General features: G+C 54.4%; 1 protein-coding gene across 1 annotated transcript; it reads left to right on the plus strand.

Annotated features, from left to right (window-relative positions):
- Positions 1-6,823: 6,823 nt before the first annotated feature.
- On the plus strand, positions 6,824-11,291 carry PDX1 (pancreatic and duodenal homeobox 1). Its single transcript, XM_049867480.1, has 2 exons — positions 6,824-7,220; positions 10,846-11,291. The coding sequence occupies exons 1-2, from the start codon at positions 6,824-6,826 to the stop codon at positions 11,289-11,291; spliced, it is 843 nt and encodes a 280-aa protein (XP_049723437.1).
- The last annotated feature ends 564 nt before the right edge of the window (positions 11,292-11,855 follow it).

Below are 11,855 nucleotides of genomic sequence, written 5' to 3' on the forward strand. Positions count from 1 at the left end.
GTTCTCACTGAAGCCTCACAAAAATAATAAAAAGGATTTCTTGAGTGCCTACTACATAGCAAGGTGCTGCCATGTCATACCAAGAGCACGAATCCTGAAGTCAGACCGTCCCCTAAAGCCCTGCCACTTACTAGCTATGTGACCCTGAGCAAGTACTTAACATCTCTGTGCCTCAGTTTCCTTCACTGAAAAATGGAAGTCAAAGTATGTACTTCATGGGATCGTTGTGGTATATAAACATATGTTGTTGTTGGGTGCTGCCAAGTTGATTCCCACTCACAGCGACCCCGTGGGACAGAGTAGAACTGCCCCATAGGTTTTTTTAGGCTTAATCTTTATGGAAGCAGATCTTTAGGACTTTCTTCAGTGAAACCACTAGGTAGGTTTGAACTGTCTAAGCACTTTAACCATTGTGCCGCGACGGCTCCTCGTTAACATATATAACCTATGTAAAATACTTAAAACAGTGTCTGGTCATGTTTCCTGTTACTGCTGTTAGTATTACTATAGGCAATGGGTATACTTCATAGAGCAGTAGTATTGTTTCCACTTTACAAGTAAAGAAAGTGAGCCTTCGAGAAGCCCTATAGCTTGCCAAGGGACACACAGTTTGGCCAGGGCAGGACCAGGACTGGAAGGCAGGTTATGAAGCTCCTAAGAGCATTCCATCACACACCAAAACCAGAACATACTCTATGACTGAGTTTTTGTCACCCAAAGACAGGCACAGAGTAAGGGCTATATAGATGTTGGATCCCAGACCCAGAAACCCAGTGCCGTTGAGTCGATTCCGACTCATAGCGACCCTATAGGACAGAGTAGAACTGCCCCATAGAGTTTCCAAGATGCGCCTGGCGGATTCGAACTGCTGACCGTTTGGTTAGCAGCCAGAGCACTTAACCACTATGCCACCAGGGTTTCCTATGTTGGATCAACAGATGTTATTGAAAATACTGTTCCTTCAAACTAATGTTGTTGTTAAGTGCTGTCATGTCCGACTCACAGTAACCCTACGTAAGAGAGTAGAACTGCCCCACAGGGTTTTCTAGGCTGTAATCTTCTCAGTGAGCTCCGGTTGCACCGTGATTTAAGCATTTGGCTGCTAACCAAAAGGGTGGTAGTTTGAATCCACCAGCCGCTCCCTGAAAACCTTATGGGGCAGTTCTAATTCTAATGTTTCAGAATCAACTCAACGGCAATGGGTTTGGTTTTTTGTTTGGGTTTCTTTGTTTGTTCGTTCGTTTATTTGTTTTTGGTTAATCTTCAAGGAAGCAGATTGCCAGATTTTTCTTATGAGGAGACAGTGGGTGAGTTCGAACCACCAACCTTTCAGTTAACGGCCAAGCTCTTAACCGTTATGTCACCAGAGCTCCTTTCAAACCACTAAACCATGTGAAGTACAGGATGGTTCAGAAATGGGCTGTGGTGACCAGGTGGTGAGGGCCCAGCCTTCTCCGGCTCCAGCGGGAACCTGTAGGTAAGAAAAGGTTCCCAGGAGAACAAAGAATTAGTCACAGGAAATGGTGATGGGAGGGGGTGGAGAGCAAAGAAAGGGCATTTCAATAGAAGCGAGGAGCTGGCTATCCAGGACTAAGATCAGAAGGGAAATGGCAAAGGCTGGGGTGTCTGAAGACCGCACATCTGGGAAGCAAGGTGAGAGTGGCCCAGAGAGATGGGGGCAGACCTGCAGGGATGGGCTACAGGGATGCAGGGGATGGGGGAAACAGCCCTTAGGCCCTTTGGAGGCTAAACTTCCCTACACACTTTTGCATTCAGCTGCAAAGCCAACTGAGGGCTTTGGAGGGTTAAATAGAAAAAGTGGCAAGAGCTGGTGTCTGGGAATCCCACTCCAGAAGGAAGCCACAACTTGTGGGGGTGGAGGCGAGTGACAGTGCTGGGGCAGGAAGGGTCCCAGTCACCCTCCCCTTGCCCCTCTCCCCGCTCAGCCCCCTTGTGCTCTTTGCTCACATTTCTGAGAGTCAGTGAGGTAGAAAACCAGACAACTGTCCAATGAAGTCAGATTTTTAAGCTGCGTTTACCTGTACAGGGAAGGCATGCATTTGTGTACAGATAAGAGGTGGGGGAAAAGCCTGAATTATCTGGAGAATAATTGCAACTCTCCACTTATTTTTGCTACATTGTCTTGCCCTAGGAATCAATGGCCCTTTTTCCTGAAGGAGTTGGGTTTCTCTTAGCCCTTCGGAGCCGGGTGCCAGATTCTGCCGGAAATCACAAAGGCAGAGGGAACGATGGTTGGTCCTGGTGGGATAACAACTTGTCTGCATAGGCAGAGCCACAGAAAGAAATGCAAATATACAAACGTGCAAAATAAATTATGGCAGGCGTATGTATCTTCATTAAGCGCATTCACATTGTTTGCTTTATGGAGTTTTTCAACTTAGGATATAATTTTACTTTTTCTTTTCAACAGCAAATTAATTATCACAATGAATCTGCTCCAATAGATTTAATTCCACACGGATGTGTTATGAACACACCCTTGGAGTTAAGTCAGGATCGTCTGTTTTTTCCTTTGTAATAGTGGCCTAAGAATTCTTATCCCCACGTCAAACTCAGCCCTTGGCGTTCCATGAGAGCACCGAGGAAGACTTCTCCACTTACCAAGAGCAAGGTACCCCGTGTTCTCCAGGAGCAAAGCGCTTCTCTTGAAGAAAGAGAGAAAAAGGGGCAGGTGAGGACCTCAAGTGTCAGCAAGGTCTATCAGTACGTCCTGCTAATAAACGACTTTTTCACTGTCCACACTATAATTGGTTTACAGCCCTTTTTGTTTATTTATCCATAAGAGCTGCTGTTAAATGGCTCGGGAAGGCGCTCGCCTAATGGCTCTGTATCACTCTCCGGCCTGTTTAAGGCGAGGGGGCGTGGAGGGGGCTCTCTCACAGGCGTCAGCGGGAATTCAGAGCGGAAACACATTTTGCCTTTAATGGACTTGGCCATTTTCTGATACCGTGAGCTGTATCCACGGAAGAAATACAGATCATGACCTTACTCAGTGGAGAGTATCTGAGGGATACTTCTTATATGGATGTAGGCCTTCCAGTGTGTTCTGACTCACAGCGACCCTGTGTACAACAGAAGGAAACACCGCCAGGTCCTGGGCCATCCTCACAATGGTTGCTATGTTTGAGCCCATTGTTGCAGCCACTGTAACAATCCATCTCCTTGAGGGCTGTTATGGGTTGAATTATGTTCCCCCAAAATAAGTGTTGTAAATCCTAACCTATTTGCCTGTGGTTATAATCCCATTTGGGAGTGGATGTCTTTGTTATGTTAATGAGACGGGATTGGTGTAGGTTGTATCTTGGGTCAATCTCTTCTGCAATATAAAAGAGATTAAACAAGCAAGGGAGCAAACAGCACTGGTGAAAGAGAGATGCCAAGCCACGTGACGGCTGCCCAGCAGCAGAGGCTGAAAAGAGACAAGGACCTTCCCGGAGCAGAGAGAGAAAACCTTCCCCTAGGGGCAGCACCCTGAATTTGGACATCTAGCCTCCTAAACTGTGAGAAAATAAATTTCTGGTTATTAAAGCCACCCACTTGTGGTGATTCTGTTATAAGACCAAACCAAAACCAAACCCACTGCCATCCAGTCGATTCGGACTCATAGCGACCCTATAGGACAGGGTAGAACTAATCCATAGAGTTTCCAAGGAGCACCTGGTGGATTCGAACTGCCAACCTTTTGGTTAGCAGCCATAGCACTTAACCACTACCCACCAGGGTTTCCAATGCTGTTATAGCAGCACTAAATAACCAAGACAAGGATCTTCCTCTTTTTTGATGGCCCTTTCCTTTACCAAACATGACGCCCTTCTCCAGAGACACATCAAAAGTACACGAAATAAGTATCCCCATCCTCTCTTCTAAGGAGCATTCTGGCTGTACATCTTCTAAGACAGATTTGTTAGTTCTCCTGGTAGCCCATGGTATATTGTGATATGTGATATATTGTAATATGTGATAATTAGCAATCCAAAAATCCTAATAGCCTTGTCCAGCCTAGTAACAATAATAACAGATGGCTGCTTGACCATTTATTAGTTCTTTTCTTCTTTAGGTAGCAGGTAGCAGAAAGTACTAATTGGGAAAGTAAAACGTGCCCCCCTTGAATGCCTTCAGCTCCCCCATGCCCCCACCCGCTCGTGTTTGCTCGCCCCTCCCCCCCGTCTTTTTTTTTTTTTTTTTTTTGCCAGAGAGCAGAGTGGGCGAATTTGCTTTCTGCTGAGTGCCTCTGTTCTTTCTGCAGGGCCGAGCAAAAATATTAAATGGGAGCAAATGAAGCATCGAAATGGAGACCAATTTATAAAAATGTGCAATTAGACCAGAAGTGCAAAGTAAACCCTCCAGGTCGGGGTGACGGGAGAGGCCCGGAACAGGGGAGGGGGGGCGGGGGTACCTACCGAGTCCAGAGTTACCAGAAGGGGGGCAGGGGAAGGAGGGGGCGTCCCCGCTCATAACCACGTCGCCAAGTCAACCCGCAGCGACCGGGCGGATTATCTCGTAGGGTCAACACGCCGCGGCCGGGCAACCCTCCCTCCCGATCGATGTGGTCACTCGCGGCTGGGTGATAGCGGCTGGTCCTCCGCGGCCGCAGCCAACAATGGGCTCATTGACGCAGAGGCGCAGAGATTAGGTGCTCCGGTTCCACCGCCTTTCACTCCCCAGGCCCAGGAAGGCAGATGGCCCTTTTCCCTGAAGAAAAGGCTGAAATTCTCCCCACCCACCCGAGCTTCCCTCAGCCTGCCCTCCCGACAGAGTCGGAGCTCCACCAAGCCAGGGGACCGCGCGCTCGCCTTTCCAGACTCCCCCCACACGCGGTGCGCCTTGCGCCTCTGAAAGTGGACCACCGGCAGGGCCGCGGCACCCTGCCAAGAGAAAGAATCGGCAGACCAAACTCCCAACTAGCTTTTCTTTTTTTTCTGAATAGCGCTCTCAATTCTCACCCATTTACAACACTAAGATTTCTACTGAAAAAGAAAAAAAATCCACTACCGGCCAGTCGATTCTGACTCATAGCGACCCCACGGGGTTTCCAAGACTGTAAATCTCTATGGGAGCAGATTGCCACATCTTTCTCCCGCAGAGCCACTGATGGTTTGAACTGCTGACCTTTCGGTTAGCAGTCGATTGCTTTAACCACTGCGCCACCATGGCTCCTCTACTATTTCTACTGGGAGAAAATGTATTAAAATAGACCGCATGGAGGCCTGGATGTTGGTGTGTAATTAGGAAAGTCAAATTGCTACAGAGGACATGCGGTGATTTTCTCTTGCTTGGCTCCTGGAAGTTCACACTCCCTCTTGCGCAAAGATGTCCAGTTTTTCTAAAACTCTTCAGACCAGTTCGGGAAATGTCATCATTTCGGCTGGGCCGGGTCTGAGGCCGACCGGACCGCCTAGGGCTAGCCGGTAGGGCGGCGTAGGTCATGCCCAGGCCCGGGGTTGGGCGCCACCACCATTCAGAGGCAGCCGATCTGTGCAAGCTAGTCCAGAAAGTGACATCGGAGCGCCCAGAAGTTACCGAAAGGGTTGAAGCCCACCACCGACGCTGTCATGAAAGTGCAACGTTTGATGTCTTTAAACACATCCTCTTTCTCGGGCCTGCCTTACTTCAATCCCACGCAGGGCTGGACGTTTTCCTGCAGATTCCTGGCCTAACCCGGGATCCATGGAGAGGACGTCCAAGAACGGGTCCCCTCCACCCCGGACCCAACCGCACCCCGCCTCCCTCCCCCCGCCCCCCGTCTCCCGGGCACAAAATGGACCCGGCTACTTCTTCCCTCCCTACACTTTAGGAAAACGCATTCTGAGTTGACTAAATGGGCCCAAATTTGTTTAAGGCAAAATTAACAACGCATATAATAAAAATAAGAAAGATATCATTCCGAATGCTTCTGAAGCTACAGTTTACATTCCAGAATTTTCCAAACGAAGCACAGCCACAGATAACATACAACGAATGCCAGATTTTTATGTTAGTTCATTGATATCATTGGTGGTGCTTAACAAGTCTCAATAAATAAAATAGAGCCAACTGCTTCCAGTCTACAGAGAAGTGGTCCGCAAACGTTTTTTTTTTTTTGTGTTCCCCAACAGTTAAAAAAAAAAGTTTAAGCGTACAACCTGAACGTATGTATATTTGTAAATATTATCAATGAGTTAATATTATCAAGGAGCCCTAGTGGCTCCAAGGTTAAGCGCTCCACTGTTTACCAGAAAGATTGGTGGTTTGAACCCACTCAGAGGCTCCGCGGGAGAAAGACCTGGCGATCTGCTCCTGTAAAGATTACATTCTAGGAAACCCCTTGGGGCAGTTCTACTCAGTCACATGGGGTTGCTATGAGTTGAAATTGACTCCATGGCACATAACAACAACATCATTACCAAACATACCAAGAAAATAGAAAAGCTTAAAGCATGTTGAAAGTCTTTTTCTATAAATGATTTTTTTTTTAAGCCTTCACATTTTCTCGAGCGCCCCACTTGGGAGAGCCCTACCAGCTGCGCACACAGGCTAGTGCAGCAAACTCATCTGAGGGGGGAAATGGAAATAAATGCAGGTGCTCGCAGGTCCCTGGGCGTCGCTTCTTAAAGCGGTCGGCAGGCCAATGATGGCCCCAGGCTGCGCCACGTGGGGCACCGGGGAGCCTATGGCGCGGGGGCCGGACCGCGGGTTACCGTGGAGAGCCGTGCGGAGCTGTCAAAGCGAGCAGGGTGGCGCCGGGAGCGGGAGCGCCGCACAGCGCTGAGTCCCTGGCTCCAGCTCCCTGGTCCCAGCCCTGGGCCCCAGCTGGGCCACAGCCATGAACGGCGAGGAGCAGTACTACGCGGCTCCGCAGCTCTACAAGGACCAGTGCGCGTTCCAGCGCGGGCCGGCGCCAGAGTTCCGCGCTAGCCCGCCCGCGTGCCTGTACATGGGCCGCCAGCCCCAGCCGCCGCCATTCACCAGCGCCCTGGGCGCGCTGGAGCAGGGCAGCCCTCCAGACATCTCCCCGTACGAGGTGCCCCCGCTCGCCGACTCCCCGGCCGCGGCGCTCCTCCACCACCACCTCCCCGCGCCTCTAGCGCTCGCCCAGCCGCCTGCCGGGCACTTCGCTGACTGCGCGGAGCCGGGCGTCCTGGAGGAGCCGGGGCGCGGCCAGCTGCCTTTCCCGTGGATGAAGTCCACCAAGGCACACTCGTGGAAAGGCCAGTGGGCAGGTAAGGCCACCTCCTGCCGGTTCTCCGCTCCACTCGGGGCCCGGCTGCACAGACCTCCAAGCGCTCGCGGGGGCCACTCTTCTTCCCCGTCTCTTCCACCGGGATGCCCTGGGGTCGAACTAAACCACACCAGACTCCGAAAAGGCCAGCCTGCCCCGCAGGCGTTTCTGAGCCCGGCTGGTTTCTGGCTTGAACACTAAGCCCATCTCCACCGCAGAGCCCACACGACCCTGGCGCCGGCCTAGAGAGGCGAGGCCCGGCCCGCTCAGCGCTTGGACCAGGGGATCTTCGGCGAGCAGGGATCCCCCAGCCCAGGGCTCCCCACGTGGGCGTCGATGGAGCGGCCTGAGCGCCGCTGCTCCTGGTGGACGAGCAGGCGTTTTCGGGGCCGCCTGGTAAGATGTGGGCAGGCCAGGCAGGAAGCCTGCACTCAGGCCAGTAGAGGCTCCCGGTGCCTGGCTTGGGGTCGGGGTCAGGGAAAGGCCGAAGGCCTGCGCTCACCTGTGTAGCCGGCGAGGCGTTGGCGTTTCTGATCCCTTTGGCTAACCAAAGCGGCCACAGGCCTCCCTTCACTGGCCCCGGCTCAGAGGTGCAGCCTGGGTGCGCGCGGCCTGGGCGCCGGCGGTCCCAGGCCTCTCCCCATGCCGAAGGCCCAGGCACCAGCGCGGCCCTGGCCTTCCCTGCTCAAGCCGGCGGTGAGTCCCAGAGCGGCCTGTGCAGCCGCCGCCGCTGCCACACAATGTTATCGCTTCCGCGCCTCTGCCACTTCTGGTCACACCTGCACTGCAAATAGTGAAGTTTGCGTTTCCTTCCAACTGACGGTCAGGGGCAGGAGAAGGAGGCTCGAGAGGGCGCCCCCGAGGCCTCTGCGCCCTGGCTGCAGGGCTGGCACGGGGTCCGGCTTGCCCAGGGCCCAGGCCTCGTCCTCCTCTGGCGCTTCCTCCTATGGCTGAGTGCTAGGCGGCGGCGGGCCTCAGATGCCCGGGGCAGCGTCCGCACCCGGCTGCCCTTGCGCCCTCCCGCCCCTGGCGCGCGGCCGGGTGGCTTCTCCTGGGCCTCCCTCCCCCCCACCACCCGTCCCCCACCCCCGGGGCTCCCTCTCTACCGCTCCGGGCCAGCGTTCCCTGCCTCCCGGCTCCCTGCAGGCCCCGGGATTCCTTCTGAAGAAGGCGAGGAAGGAAGGCCTGCAAGAGGCCTTCTGAGGGTATAGCTTCCCTGCCACCCCTAAAAGGGTGTCCCCCTTCTCCGGTGGAGCTTGGGATCTGGCAGACCGAGGAGCCAGGAAGTAAAACCTGGAGGAAAACAGCAGCCTTCCCCGGGCCGGAGGGTGGGAAGACCCAGGAAGTGTAGCCCCTGGACTTGGTTGGGAGTCAGATGGAGAGGTCTTGGTTGTGACCCTCTGAAATCATGCCTCCCTGTCCTGGGACAAGTTCGCGGCGGCCCCTGAGGCCCCCCGCTGTTCTCCCGGGAACCTTCCAAAGAGTCAGACTGCCAGCCTGTGCCCAGTGGGGTTTCAGGCCCTGGGAAAAGCAAGTTACTAAAGGGCCTCCTGAAAAGAACTCATTATTCACAGCAGGAACATGACTGCCTTAGGGACTTCCGGAAACCTCGTCCTCTGCCAGCTGCCTCCCGCCTCAGCCCGCCGGCAGCAGGCACCTAAGCTGCCTCCGCCGGAGCCCCAGAGAAGGCCCAGGCTCAGCTCCCTGACGCCTCTCCTCCCAGCGCACCGCCACCATCCTGGCTCAGGTGTCCCAGCGTAGTGGGCCCGAAGCAACCTCCAGCAAAGCCTCCGCAAGACCCTCAGCCAAGGGCGAGAGGCCGAGGGGTTGTGGGTGACATTTAAGAATTGTGGAGGGCCTTTTTAATTGTCCTTGTAAAGCACCCTCACTTCTCTTTCAAGGCCGGGGAAGGCCTGAAGTGTAAAACTCCGAGACGCCCCCTCGGGCAGGCGCAGAACTTCTCGGCTGACTCAGTCCCGGCCCTCCCCTCGGCCTGGGAAACCCCAGAGAGCTCCATCTCTCCCGCCCACCCACCCACACACACACACACCGCCACAAACACATTCTGGGCGCTTCTCCCGGCTTTGGCAGCAGCCGCAGAAAACTGTGCCCCAGCCTCGCCCTGGGACAAGCGGCTTCAGCCTCTTCCTGGAGGTTGGGCGGAACTTGCTGCGCCTGCGACCCCAGCCAGAGAGCACAGAACCGAAAAGGTCGGAATCTTGGGAAGCGCAGATACCCGAGTGTGGGGCGCTGGTCTCCGGGCCAGGCCGCGCAGTGGCTTCTCCCAGGCGCGGGACCCCTGCGCCCTCGGCGGCGTGTTTCTGCACCAGCCCTCGGGCTTCCCGCTCCGCAGCGGATTTGGCCCCCGCGCTTCCCTGGTCTCTGCCGGCGGTTTAAACCCGAATATGGCGGCCTGGTCCAGCGAAACAAGAACTTTCCCCGGGCCCAAAGCTGTATCCCCTTCTCCCCGCCCGCAGGGAGGGGCCCGGCGGAGGTTCAAAGACAGTTATAGAAAATATACTTTACTAGTTTTCGGAAAGGGGCTAATTCTAACAGTATTAACTATATCCAAAAAAAAAAAAAAACCATTGCCATCAAATCGATTCCAATCATAGCGACCCTATAGGACAAAGTAGAACAGTCCCCACAGGGTTTCCCAGGCTGTAAACCTTTAAGGAAGCCGACTGCCACATCTTTCTCCCACAGAACAGCTGGTGGGTTCCAATTGCCGACCTTTTGGTTAACAGCTGAGCGCTTAGCCACTGCGCCACCAGGGCTCCTTGATAACTATGTAGAGAGATAATATACGATCAGATATAACAATAACGGTATAACCTGTATTCGTGCGAATTGCACCCATTTGCGGGTCGTGAAATCAACTTAGAGTTGACACCAGCATTTTTTAAGGAATGGTTAAACAATGGGGAGAAAAATTAGCGCCGTACGTGGCCGAGTTTGGTTTTCTGTCTTGAAATTTTTTGTGTCAGTTATGTATGAACCAGGTAATGATCCGCATTCAGAAAAGCTGTTGTTGTTTTTTAACCCCTATACAAACGGCATTTGTTGCCTTTATGAAGGAGCCCTAGTGGCGCAATGGTTAAGTGCTCGGTTGCTAACTGAAAGGTTGGCTATTTGAACCTACCCAGAGGCTCCGTGGGAGAAAGACCTGGGAGATCTGCTCCGGAAAAGATCACAGCGTAGGGGTCAGTCCTACTCAGTCATATGGGGTTGCTGAGTCAGAATCCACTTGATGGCACCTAACAACAACAGTTATCTTTATGGAATGAAGTGGTTTTACAGAGATCTATTGTGCGCGTTTCAGTCAGCCCAAGAAATCGGCTAAGTGGACTCATTCAAAAGCCAGTCGCCCGCTCACGGAAATGGCCGGAGCAGCTTTGGCCTCCACGCAGAAGTACCTTCTCCCGGGCAAGAGCTGCGGGCATGCAGCCTCCGGGTAAACCTCTCTGAGGCCGCGGCCAGGCTGCGCACGCCCAAGCTGTGAGGCCTGGAGGTCGGGTGGCCTAGGCTCCTTGGGCTCGGAGCTGAGGGGTTGTGCTGCATAGGGCGGGATTGGGCAGGAGGGGCCGGGGCCCGAGGGCCACTCTCACGCGCTGTGTCACCCGCAGGCGGCGCCTACGCGACGGAGCCGGAGGAGAACAAGCGGACACGCACGGCTTACACGCGCGCGCAGCTGCTGGAGCTGGAGAAGGAGTTTCTATTCAACAAGTACATCTCGCGACCGCGCCGGGTGGAGCTGGCTGTCATGCTGAACTTGACCGAGAGACACATCAAGATCTGGTTCCAAAACCGCCGCATGAAGTGGAAAAAGGAGGAGGACAAGAAACGTGGCAGCGGGGCGGCGACCGGGGGCAGCGGGGGCGCAGAGCCGGAGCAGGACTGTGCGGTGACCTCGGGCGAGGAGCTGCTGGCGCTGCCGCCGCAGCCGCCCCCCGGGGGCGCCGTGCCTCCCACTGCCCCTGCCGCCTCCCGAGAGGGCCGTCTGCCTCCCGGCCTGAGCGCGTCACCGCAGCCCTCGAACGTCGCGCCCCGGAGGCCGCAGGAGCCCCGATGAGAGGCGACAGGAACCCCTGCCGGGTGGCCTTGACCACTCGCGGACGAAGGGGGGGCTTAGGACCCCAATGTGGGCGACCCGCCCTGGCCGCTCCATGGGGCGTAAGCTGCAGAACCTACTCCAGACCGAAGGGGAGAACCCGCGCTCCCAGGCGCGTGCACCAAAGGGAGCGCCGCGGAGAGACGCTGGCTGACCTGTGGGAAAAAGAAGTGTTTTCGGAAAGACCCGGGGGCCTTTCTGCTGATATTGTTGGAACGGCGACGTTTGCTGCTGTTGCGCACGTCCTTCCCTGCCTCCAGCACTCAGCTGGTGGTTCCAGTGGGAACCACCACTGGAAACTATTTAGAGAAGCCGGTTCTCCAAACCACAACCGAAACTGTACAAATTTGAACGCTCCCATCCCCACAGACCACCACACAGACAACAGAGGAGAGCTGGACCGAGTGCTTTAATCTGTCCAGGAACAGCCATTCTTACCCAGCATTCCACTTTGCTTTTAAAACTGATTGTAAAGAGACGGCTGTGGTTTCAAAGATCCAGTGAAATCTATGCCCGTGTCGTAAT

Source organism: Elephas maximus, chromosome 23 (assembly GCF_024166365.1).
Source record: "Elephas maximus indicus isolate mEleMax1 chromosome 23, mEleMax1 primary haplotype, whole genome shotgun sequence".
NCBI lineage: Eukaryota > Metazoa > Chordata > Mammalia > Proboscidea > Elephantidae > Elephas > Elephas maximus.